Consider the following 13,149-nt stretch of genomic DNA (forward strand, 5'->3'; position numbering starts at 1 on the left):
GATTTCCTGCTTTTAGATGTCTGTATTCTGCTTCTTTTTGTATGCTCTTCTTTCGTCAATTAAATTCAGCATCTCCTACGTTACTAAGGATTTCAAATAGGCCTTGTCTCGTTATCTATTTGATCCTCCACTGCCTTCAATAATCATCATTAAAAGCTACCAATTCGTCCTCTTTTGTATTCCCTTCCCCTGTTTCAGTCCATTAACGATCTGAAATTACATCCTCATGCAGTTAAATCCAGCGTATTCAACGAGTTTACCGAGTGAGATGGTGCAGCGGTAAGATGCAAGGCTAGCATTTAGGGCATCAGTTTCCACGATTTCACTTAACAGCTCAAAGCTAATGTCGGAATAGTTTCTTTGAAAGGATATGATCGATCTTCTTCCCATCCTTCCCCAATCCAATCTTGTGCTCCGTCTCTAATGACACGTCTTCATCGATTGGACATTAAACCCTAAACTTATTTCCTACCAACGAGTCAGGAACTAAAGCTAGAGAATCTTCAGAAAAAAGTAACGCAATAAACAGTAATAGAAAACAAGATCACAGAGATTAAGGTACCTAAACGGTACCATTCGAAGATCTCTCCAAAATAAGATTAGAATAGAAACTTGTCTTAAATTTTGAGTCATGCCGATGTCAACATTGCTCTGTGGGGGTGACTCTTGGATAGTGAAAAAAGGAAATATCAACACTAGGAAGGACTGAAAATGTTTGATACGAACGAAAAGTTTGAATAAAATCGGTAAAGATGGGCATCCCATCTGTTGCGAATGGAGGAGTCAGGATTACCATTACAATTCTGGCAAAATATTTCGCAAGGTAAAATACGCTTGGAAGACCAGCAAAGAGATGAAAGGATCAAATGTACATTTTTGAGTTTTGTTTAGCTTTCCTTTGTGTCCACATCACTGTCATTCTCTCAAAATTGCCTCATTTCCACTCAAGTAGAGAAATAGAAAATGAACTCTAAAAAACGGTTATTCAACTCTTGATGCTATCTATAACATTTTTTGCTTCCGAAATTTGACGTCTGATCTGATTAATTGCATTTTTTCATGTCTTTTATTTTCTAACGTCGATCTGCGTGATAAAATTTGAACAAAGTGTGTTTTGAAAGCTGCATTTTTTGGGTTATCTGGATGACTTGTAAGCCAGCGCCAGTATTTGAGGTAAATGTGGGAAAACATCTACAATAACCCTCAAATTGTCCGATATAATCTGATCTTAAGAGCCTATAACTGAACCAAGACGGTGCTCGACTATGCAGTTTGAGATATTATTGCGCATTCATGCCCATATGGCTACACAATCCGTAAATTAGTCTGCATATAGCCCTGCGTTACACTTCCTAACAGTTTGTTATGGGCCCAGCTCCTGAGGAGAACATCTTTTCGCTCTTGAAATTCCATACTTTCTTTTTCTCACTTCAAGAAGAGATAATGATTTTTTTTTTTTTTTTTTTTTTTTAGACTGTCATATTAGGGTCCATAGATGAACTATAGACGAATACACTCACAGTACAGCACTGTTGTGTTTTCAGAATCTACTACAGTCGCATGCCGTGTAGGACTGTATATAGGCTCAGCAGCCTAGATGTATCTTCTTTCTTTATGAACAACTTGTAAATTACTGTCGAGATCAAGCTGTGCAGCAGAGGAAGGGATTATCCTCATGGGAATTGACGTTCGAGAATGAATGTCGCGCAGCAATACTGCAACAGTGACATATTTTGCGCTACGTTTTGAAACTGCAGCTGGGTGACGACTGCAGAAGGAAGCGACCGAGAAAAGATTGGGATTTATTTACGTACTTTGGCAATGTTCACTTGCGCCAAGACTGTAGAGTAGAGTAGCGTCGAATCCGCCGTCGCGTCAAGGAAACTATATTTTACCGTGGATAGCCTGACCCCATACACGCTCAAGCTATGCAGTATTTGCTAAGCCTCAATGTTCCCCGTCGCACTCGGGAGTGCTAAATATACAGTTTAGACAACGATTTCTAGAAATGCGCGAGAATTCTGTAAAGAATAAAAACACTACACTCAGATTTCTGGAGGAGGTATGTGCCAGCTCTTATTCTCTCCTACCCCTCCATGGACTTTATGCCACACGTAATTGTTACTTATCTGCCATTAAGAAAAAGTCATAACTATCGGTATATGACAGCTATCTCGTTTCATTTGAAATACCATTATAAAGAATATTTGTTACACAGTAAAGAATTCGATCTGTTGAAAAAGGTTTAGCTGCGATGGATAGCTTTTTTACATATAGCTAACGATATTTATTTTGATGAGTGACACGACATTAATGATTGCTTTTCTTTATTTAACTTCGAATCGGTTACCTCCGTTGTTTTATTTCTGTATTAATGTAAGGTAACACCTACTTAAAAACAGTATACTATTTTAGGACCTGTTTGTTCTCCTTATGCCATATCGATAGAAAATTATTTATTCCTGCGAACGCAGTGCCAATGTTCTTGCACCGGTGATTATTACTTCCCCTTTCTCCTTATCTTTTTCTACATAATATACTTAGATCTACTGTTTACACATTCTAGTTATTTTTACACTCGATACAATTGCGTCACGTTATGTGTCAATCTTTCCGTAAAAAATAACATTTCATGCTTTCACAGGAGAGTAAAAAAGTTAAAAATCGAACTTGTTGCTGCAGCAGCCCTTCTGAGACTCAGCAAATTTACTCTTCCTATTAAGTTGAAGTCATCACTGTATGCAACTATAAATAAAATCACACTGAATCACCGTAAAATTTCGCTCTGGCGAATGCTCTAGGTACCATAATAGTTACAGATACGTTCCAAAACTTGGCAGTAAATAGAAAGCTTTCTTCTTCATTGACAGTGCAGAAGTTGTTTCGTAAATGTTGCTCATATCGGAATGCAAATAGAATTTTGAAACCAGATAGACTTTAACAGCTAAGTACACTATACATTAGGAGGCGTATTGGTACGTGGGTGCTCGACCACTATCCAGCCAGTATGAGGTAAGTAACACAAATCTATTCACATGTCACATAGTAATGCTGTTTACAGAAATAGTAGCTTACCGCATATTGTTGATGAAGGTATTCACAGACTCCATGTTCAGCTTCCAACAATCTCCACAGCGTTCTAACTGAACTGACAAGAGACAGGGCTCTTGCGCGACTGTCTGAATGTAGGTCTTGCGCGTGTGTAACTTAACCTACTTAGCGTGCACCTTCACGAACAGAATATGAACACTGAGCAAAAGGGAAATCTAGAGTGATGAAATATAATTTATACGTTCACAGGCTAGGAAAGCGTTGGCTATTATTAAGTATTTACCGATAAAACATTCCTACTGATAGCCTACGGAGACCCTCATTTTTTCGAGGTCTGTTTGTTGTCGGTCGTTTCCGAAGATGTGCATGTAATCAAACAGTTGAAAGTCATTTGGTCAAGAGCGACGAAGGGGAATTTATTGTGATTGCACCGCAGTTTCTCGGGTTTATTTCCTCTATGTTTAGTTGAGAAATTACTTATATTGTTATGTCAGACGCATTCTTGAAAGGTTTTCGAACTAAGGGACTTAAGTTAACACATTATTCATAAGAGAATGTTGGAGAATCTGTGGACGTTGTAGATAGGTATAAAAGTATATATTTGTCGATGTCAATTTCATAGGTCAAAACATCGTCGTAAACTCTGTCAGTAAGTTTAATTACAATATGGTATTTGCCTCACTGCAATCGAATAAATACAAAAAGACTGTAAGCTGGCGAGTGATCAACAGGTCAGGAACAAAAGTGAGGGTTAACAAATTTTCTTCCTCTGTCGCCTCATGAGCACGTTAGAATGAAAATGGTTTCAATTGGAATGGATTTGCCTTTCAGATTTAGGGGCTTAAAATCTGAGAATTTTAGTAAGAAGCAGTTATTACAAAAGCAATGAAGAGGTGTTCCAAGTAGCCGTTATAAAAACTTTTGCATGGGACATGTCAGCATTAACTAATGCTAATTTCAGTGTGTGTACGACAAAAGTTGTGCCCTGTACTAATTACATAGTCTATTATGTATGCCCAACTAACAAATATTTTACGCACAATTGTTGATCATTGTAATATAGTATGTTACCACTGAATTATGGATACAATTGTTTATGCGTCTCATGAAGTGAGGGCATAAGGCACTGTTGATGGTGATGCGTCTGTCGGATAGTGTCCTTGGTGTTATTTGAGAGGAGTAGGCTATGGGCAGCAATGGATTTCACGCTTCCTTTCTCTGATCACCACCGTACGACACAAACATAATGCTACATTATACACATATCCATTACACTCACCTAAACTCTACAAATACCCATGATGATTCTCACATATCTGCAAGGATAAGGGCCAGTGTGTGTGGAGGAAGAACACCATTTCTGACAGGTGGCTGAACCTACCGTGTGGGATATCCTAGACAACAGTGCATTATGACATTTACATTTAACACTATATATGGTGATGTATGACAGCTCTCACGTATCTGCAAGAACTGGGGCCATTGGGTGCGGAGGAAGAACACCCTTTCTGACTGGTGGTCGATGCTATGGTGTGGGATATCCCAGACAACAGTGCAATACAACATTTACATTTACAACTATTTATAGTGACAATATCACACTGAACTTGGATGAGGGTACCGTAGATATATGGTGCATTGATAACCAAAGGATTCAAAGATTAGTGTTAATCCCATCACTGTTATTATTAATTCAGTTTATTGCAACAGAAGCTTCATACATTTGAGCTGGTGGAACATTTTTAAATACACAGATTTTAAACAATCACTGAACATAGTTTTTCCTCTTCAAAATTAATGTAGTGTCTCAGGCCAGGGGATTAAGATCTCTTGTGGTAACCTGTTGTACTTCCTTCTACCTACACACATCAGAAAAATTGGCCATTAACTCATTGCAGTGTAGCACATTTATTTCATGAGCAAGGTGTTGCCTTTGGCTTTCCTTCCATTTGCCACATTCAACTTGTTTTTACTATCAGCCCATGAACTGCAACTTCCTTATCTCTGAAATTTCTCCTGACTTTTAGAGAGCCCAAGTTCATGACCTTTATCATTTCAGTGACTCTAGTAGGCTTACCACTCTTAAAATTTCTAGTAGTAAATCTTGCCCCTCTGAAATGATTTTCTGGTAGCTATAGAACATTTTAAGATTTCTGTAAGAGGTGACTTCAACAAACTGTTGAATCCGTGCTATGCTGTAGTCAATGAGCAATATGAATTTTATAAGTACGTAGTATCTACCAGAACCACTTCTTGAAAACTGTCACATGTGAAATGGATAACATTTTTTTGTATCTGATAAAGCCAACTTCTCTTTCTTCAAATGACTCCACAATCCTTGAAACTGTGTATATTTAAACACTTATTCATTTGGATCAGATCTGATACAGCGAGCGGTTGATACACATTAACATGCACTGGGAAGGAAATTGCTTTGACTTTTTCAAAGAAACTATTCCAGTGTTCATCTTAAGCAATTTAGGAAAAACACAAATTTTTTCCCTTATTTACTAATGATATTCAAATTTTAGCATATCAATGCAAATGACATCATTATTTTGTGTACATACACACATATATGTACAAATATATTTCAAGAGAAATATAAAATATTTATTTGCTCATTCACCTTCAGGGATGTGGAACAAGTCAAAGTATACATTAATATTGACATTCAGGGATGTGGAACAAGCCAAGTACAAAACTTCCTGGCAGATTAAAACTGTGTGCCGGACTGAGACTCGAACTCGGGACCTTTGCCTTTCGTGGGCAAGTACCAACTGAGTTACCCAAGCACGACTCGCCCCGTCCTCACAGCTTTACTTCTGCCAGTACATCATCTCCTACCTTTCAACCTTTACAGAAGCTCTCCTGCGAACCTTGCAGAATTAGCACTCCTGAAAGAAAGGATATTGCGGAGACATGGCTTAGCCACAGCCTGGGGGATGTTTCCAGAATGGGATTTTCACTCTGCAGCGGAGTGTGCGCTGATATGAAACTTCCTAGCAGATTAAAACTGTGTGCCGGACCGAGACTCGAACTTGGGACCTTTGCCTTTCGCGGGCAAGTGCTCTACCAACTGAGCTACCCAAGCACGACTCACGGCCCGTCCTCACAGCTTTACTTCCGCCAGTACCTCGTCTCCTACCTTCCAACCTTTACAGAAGCTCTCCTGCGAACCTTGCAGAACTAACACTCCTGAAAGAATCTGCTAGGAAGTTTCATATAAGCGCACACTCCACTGCAGAGTGAAAAACTCATTCTCAAGTCAAGTACACATTAACAAAGACAAAGAAATCATAGACTTAATCTGTATGTACTGTATTCTCAACACACTTTCTCTATACTATTTAATACTATTCATGTTTATGGTATCTAGATTTTAAGTGAGTAAATTTGAAGGAAAGCTGCTACTTTGAATGAAGCTGTAGATGTAACTGTAGATGCCTTTTCAGTTTTACTATATATCCAATGTTCATCTTGTATTAGAAGCTTAAGTTACTAGACTACAATGGTATTTTTAAAAGAAAGCATTTTCTTACATCTGTAACTGCTGAGTCGTATTTACAGCACACTACTACTTGTCATGCAGCTTTGTAACAATACCTCTACTTGCTATGAAATTAATAGAACTTATCAGTTGCACAATGTGCATGTTCGGATAATTTATTAGAAAGAGTGGCTAATGAACTAATGATGTATGTTATTAATATTCTTTTGAAGCTGTAGAGATTCCCATTTGTTTATTTTATGTCAGATAAGCTTGTTAGAAACCTTCCCACTAGAGGATGTAACTCCATTCTGAACCCTAGACAAGGAAGCAAAGTATACATGAAAATTATTTTTGTGGCTTGTATTGAGCCTGTGTAAATCATAATTCAAGTGAAACTAATTTTTTCTATCAACAACAAAAACCATTAAAGAATAAATTTATTGTGAAGTGAGTGTAAAAAATCCAAGATCTTCAAAAAGGATTCTGCAAGATGTACAGTTATCAGCTATACACAATATTGCTACTGCTTGCTTCTACTAAATAAACATTTAGATGCACTGCCTGAGAAGATAATTTCATAAGACAAACAATTTGTCCTCATTCAGGATGAATTTTTACTCTAGATCAGAACGTTTGCAGATCTGAAGCATCCTGGCAGACAAAAACTTTTTGTCTGACTGGGATTCAGACCTGGGACCTTTGCCTTTAGTAGAAAGAAGACAGGTACTTGGAGAAATGAAGCTCTGAGGATATGTGGAAAGCTGTCAGTTGAGTGCATACGAACCAAAAGCAATAGTCACAGAATTGAATCTCAGGTTAGCACACAGTTCTAGTTTGCTGAGAAGTTTTAGTATGTGACATCTTCATTACATATACTTATACGTATACAACATAAATGAAACAACGTTAGTACTTAAGATCGTTTTTAGGACACCACATGAATTTTTCTGTTGAATAAAACACCTTTTCTGTAAGCCATTTCTCATAAGGTGTTTCTGAAACCACTAAGTGACTCGCCAATGCCTGTACTGGAAACACGTTAAAGTATTGTACACGCATGTATGTGTAACTGTTCTGAGATTTCTTAAGCTTGGCAGCTTGAATGTCAATCTGCTGTCTTTGGAGTGTGTCATGTTGATGAGCAGCGTTATGTTCCTGTTATTTTTGCTTACAATAAAATGAGCCATAATTATTGGTATTCTGGGATGGTAATGAGAGGAACAGTGTTACCAAAACAGTTTCCAAATCAAGGGAAAATGTTTGCAGAAAACAGCAGTATATCAATATGGTGTAAATTGATGCTAGATAGTTGGCAAGAAATAAGAGCATCCTAGGAATCATTTTTTCTTAATGCTATTTACTCCTTCTCATCTCTGGCTCAATCAGTTTCCTCCTTCACTACATTACATATACACTTTATTTTGTTTCCTGAGTTGACTTTTGTCTTCTCATGATGTGCTTGCTTCACTGCGTAGAATACTTTCTTCAGCATTCTGCAGTATGCCTTAGCATGAGTTACATTTCCAACACCAAATTCTTGACTAATACAATTTCCTTTCTGACACAAAAGGCACTTTCATCCCTTAAATGATTCCATTTATTCTGTATACATTTGTGACATTATTATCTTTTTGTATGTCAAAAGGAATTAGTTGAGGGTGACATTTTTTTCACACATGATACAAGGAGCAAAGAGAACTTTATGCTTTCCACCTATTGCCTCAGATCTGTATGCCCAGGCACCTCAATATGTGGGAATGAACATTAAAATGGAACAAGTTAATGCAGATGGATTTAGGCCCACTGAAAAGAGGTGCTGATACTGAAATGCTATTACTCAGTGGGTCAATTCATGCAGGACAAACTGGTAATTTGAGCTAGATACAACTTGTTAAATATCCTACTAAGTATATACAGGGTGTCCCACCTAACTTTGCCACCTCAAATATCTCTGGAACAAGAATAGATATTAAAAAATGGTTTTCACCAGCATGAACGTACAGCGGGGGCTTAGGAATCCAAATACTATGAGAAATTTAGAAACATAATCAAATACTATTTCCAACAACATTTGTGTATTTTTAAATGGACATCCCCTATTTTTCGTATGCAATCAATAGCACGAAAAATCACAAAAATAAAGGCATTGCTTATATCGCAATTTGTCAATTGCATCCCGAGAAATTGAGAAGCAAAGTTGGCGCTTGAAATAAATGAAGCACACAGCTAGCGTACATCCTGAGACACAAGCGTGCACCTCATTCTGCCAGTAATTGTGATGTGATTGACGTACTACGTCAGTGGAGTGTTGATGTATGGTGTGGTATTGTATGATAACATATCATTGCCCCATATTTCACCGATGGCACTCCTAAAGGGGGATAGTTTAGCCCCTTCTTGAGCTGTACCTTACTTGAACCAGTCACTTCTTATAATGTGTCGAATAAAGCAGTATCAGTATGATGGATGTCGTGCGTATAATGTTTATTGTTGCAAAATGACAACTAGAGGTACAATTAGTGGTAACACACTTTGTTTCGCATTTCTAAACCTCATAAGTTCTGTAATATGTGGCTTGTAAAGGATAGCAATGGCGTCACAGTTTCTGACGTAATGCATCGCATCTATTACTGTGCTCAGAGCAGGGGTTGCCTGCACTGGCGACTGTATCCTGCTGTAAACATACCAATATTACCGCGGCATGCTCTACCTTCAGTGTAAAAGTGTCTCCTAATCTGGCCTACATACTGTAACATAATTCACATATGTTGCCACATTAAAACCTGTTTTCTTGTGGCTTGTTACATTTGCCGTCATCTAGTCGATATGCTGGCCTTCAGTAATGAAGAAAAACTAGATTTAATTTATGGTGAATGTCACAGCAATGCAAACGCAGTTGTGACACTGTATGCTGAAAGCTACCCAGACCAGCGGTGTCCGTCACGTCGAACCACTGGCAACATCTGCAAGACACTGACGGAAACAGGAAGCTGGGCTCCCACAAAACGTCAACGTACAATGTCAGCGACTGGCAATGGAAATGAAATTGCTGTTCTGGCTGCTGTAGTGCATAGTCCACAGGTGGATGTATCAGAAATTGCACGAGGTGTAGGAATAAGCCACAGTAGTGTGTGCAGTATCTTTCATCGGTTTCATCCGATACATATCTCACTGCACCAAGAACTGTACAGGAATGACTTTGAATCCCGCATTGCATTCTATTGTTTTGCACTTAAGCAGTTTCAAGGTAATCCAATATTCCTAAGCAATACGTTGTTTACGGATGAGGCTTCATTTACAAATCATGGTAATGTGAATCTGTGGAACATGCAATACTGATCTGTGCAAAATCCCCACTGGATCCACCAAGTTGCTTATCAACAACAGTGCAGTGTCAGTATTTGGTGTGGTATCATTGCTAATTGTATTGTAGGTCACAATTTTTACTGTGGAACATTGAATGAACAGCGATATGCATCATTTCTTTAACACACACTAGTGCTCCTCATGGAGGATCTAGATTGGAAACTCGTCTATCAATGTGGTTCCAACATGATGGATGTCCCGCACACAATGCAAAAGTTGCCAGAGATGTTCTAGATGTGACATTTCCAAATAGATGGATTGGGCGGGAGGTACTGTGCGATGGCCAGCATGGTCCCCCGACTTGACGCCATTAGACTTCTTTCTCTGGGGCGCAGTGAGAGACAGAGTGTATCAAGAACCCCCAACGACAGTAGAGGATGTGCAAGATGGTATTACTGCCGTGTGTGTGGCAGTATCTGTAGAAACTCAACAATCTGTTCAACACTCTTCTCGTTACCCATTTGCAAATGTGTATTGATGCATATTGCAATGCATGATGACATGACACAGCTTCATTGGTCAAGATGTGGGTGTATTTTCTATGCTGGATGTAATGCGCAACAATACAGTTTCTGTGAGCGACAGGGCACTAGTAAATGTGTTTAGCAAAGTGAATTCAAGTGTGTTATCTCTAGTTGTCATTTCGCTAGAATAAACATACATTTACAATTTAAAAATGTAACTTTGCATTGGACGTGTTACTTGTTTATTTTTGTGGATTGTGCATACCTTCCCATTGTGTGAGCCTCTGACACAGACAGTGTGAGGTGTACGCTTGAGTCTCAGGACATGTGCTAGCTGTGCGCTTAATTTATTTCAGTCGTCAACTTCACTTTGCAATTTCTTGGGACGTAATTGATGTATTGCAATGGAACCATTGCCATTATTTTTGTGATTTTTCATGCTATTGATTGCATACGAAATAATAGGGGACGTCCATTTAAAAATAGACAAGTTTGTGTTGAAAATAGTATTTGATTACGTTTTAAAATTTTGCTTAGTATTTGGTTTCCTAAGCCTCTGCCATACGTTCATGCTGGTGAAAACCGTTTTTGAATATCTTTTGTTGTTCCAGAGATATCTGAAGTGGTAGACTCCCGCTCCCGGGATTGGAATGACTCCTTACCCTCTCCCTTAAAACCCACATCCTTCGGTCTTTCCCTCTCCTTCCCCTCTTTCCTGATGAGGAAACAGTTTGTTGCGAAAGCTTGAATTTTGTGTGTGTGTTTGTGTTTGTTTGTGTGTCTATCGACCTGCCAGCGCTTTCGTTCGGTAAGTCACATCATCTTTGTTTTTAGATATATTTTTCCCACGTGGAATGTTTCCCTCTATTATATATATATATATATATATATATATATATATATATATATATATATATAATAGAAGGAAACATTCCACGTGGGAAAAAAATATATCTAAAAACAAAGGTGATGTGACTTACCAAACGAAAGTGCTGGCACGTCGATAGACACACAAACAAACACAAACATACACACAAAATTCTAGCTTTCGCAACCAACGGTTGCCTCGTCAGGAAAGAGGGAAGGAGAGGGAAAGACGAAAGGATTTGGGTTTTAAGGGAGAGGGTAAGGAGTCATTCCAATCCCGGGAGCGGAAAGACTTACCTTGGGGGAAAAAAGGACGGGTATACACTCGCACACACACACATATCCATCCACACATATACAGACACAAGCAGACATATACAGAGGCCAATATGTGTATACCCGTCCTTTTTTCCCCCAAGGTAAGTCTTTCCGCTCCCGGGATTGGAAGGACTCCTTACCCTCTCCCTTAAAACCCAAATCCTTTCGTCTTTCCCTCTCCTTCCCTCTTTCCTGACGAGGCAACCGTTGGTTGCGAAAGCTAGAATTTTGTGTGTATGTTTGTGTGTCTATCGAAGTGCCAGCACTTTCGTTTGGTAAGTCACATCAACAAAGATGATGTGACTTACCGAACGAAAGGGCTGGCAGGTCGATAGACACACAAAATTCAAGCTTTCGCAACAAACTGTTGCCTCATCAAGAAAGAGGGAAGGAGAGGGAAAGACGAAAGGATGTGGGTTTTAAGGGAGAGGGTAAGGAGTCATTCCAATCCCGGGAGCGGAAAGACTTACCTTAGGGGGAAAAAAGGACGGGTATATACTCGCACACACACACATATCCATCCACACATATACAGACACAAGCAGACATCTCACAAGCAGACATATTTAAAGACAAAGAGTTTGGGCAGAGATGTCAGTCGAGGCAGAAGTGAAGAGGCAAAGATGATGTTGAATGACAGGTGAGGTATGAGTGGCGGCAACTTGAAATTAACGGAGATTGAGGCCTGGTGGGTAACGGGAAGAGAGGATATATTGAAGAGCAAGTTCCCATCTCCGGAGTTCGGATAGGTTGGTGTTGGTGGGAAGTATCCAGATAACCCGGACGGTGTAACACTGTGCCAAGATGTGCTGGCCGTGCACCAAGGCATGTTTAGCCACAGGGTGATCCTCATTACCAACAAACACTGTCTGCCTGTGTCCATTCATGCGAATGGACAGTTTGTTGCTGGTCATTCCCACATAGAATGCATCACAGTGTAGGCAGGTCAGTTGGTAAATCACGTGGGTGCTTTCACATGTGGCTCTGCCTTTGATCGTGTACACCTTCCGGGTTGCAGGACTGGAGTAGGTGGTGATGGGAGGGTGCATGGGACAGGTTTTACACCAGGGGCGGTTACAAGGATAGGAGCCAGAGGGTAGGGAAGGTGGTTTGGGGATTTCATAGGGATGAACTAACAGGTTACGAAGGTTAGGTGGACGGCGGAAAGGCACTCTTAGTGGAGTGGGGAGGATTTCATGAAGGATGGATCTCATTTCAGGGCAGGATTTGAGGAAGTCGTATCCCTGCTGGAGAGCCACATTCAGAGTCTGGTCCAGTCCCGGAAAGTATCCTGTCACAAGTGGGCCACTTTTGTGGTTCTTCTGTGGGGGATTCTGGGTTCGAGGGGATGAGGAGGTGGCTCTGGTTATTTGCTTCTGTACCAGGTCGGGAGGGTAGTTGCGAGATGCGAAAGCTGTTGTCAGGTTGTGGGTGTAATGGTTCAGGGATTCCGGACTGGAGCAGATTCGTTTGCCACGAAGACCTAGGCTGTAGGGATGTGGAATGGGTGGCAGCTGTCATAATGGAGGTACTGTTGCTTGTTGGTGGGTTTGATGTGGACGGACGTGTGAAGCTGGCCATTGGACAGGT

At 39.8% G+C, this 13,149-nt stretch overlaps 1 protein-coding gene across 1 annotated transcript in view; it reads right to left on the reverse strand.

The window, feature by feature from the left end:
* Positions 1-3,228, reverse strand: part of LOC126195321 (ATP-binding cassette subfamily G member 4-like) — a 334,509-nt gene extending 331,281 nt beyond the window's left edge. Inside the window, exon 1 of the mRNA XM_049933889.1 lies at positions 3,076-3,228. Coding sequence (XP_049789846.1) covers positions 3,076-3,110 — 35 coding nt within the window. The 5' untranslated portion in view covers positions 3,111-3,228. The remainder of the gene's footprint in view (positions 1-3,075) is intronic.
* Positions 3,229-13,149: the final 9,921 nt, after the last annotated feature.

The sequence above is a fragment of the Schistocerca nitens genome, chromosome 7 (assembly GCF_023898315.1).
Source record: "Schistocerca nitens isolate TAMUIC-IGC-003100 chromosome 7, iqSchNite1.1, whole genome shotgun sequence".
NCBI lineage: Eukaryota > Metazoa > Arthropoda > Insecta > Orthoptera > Acrididae > Schistocerca > Schistocerca nitens.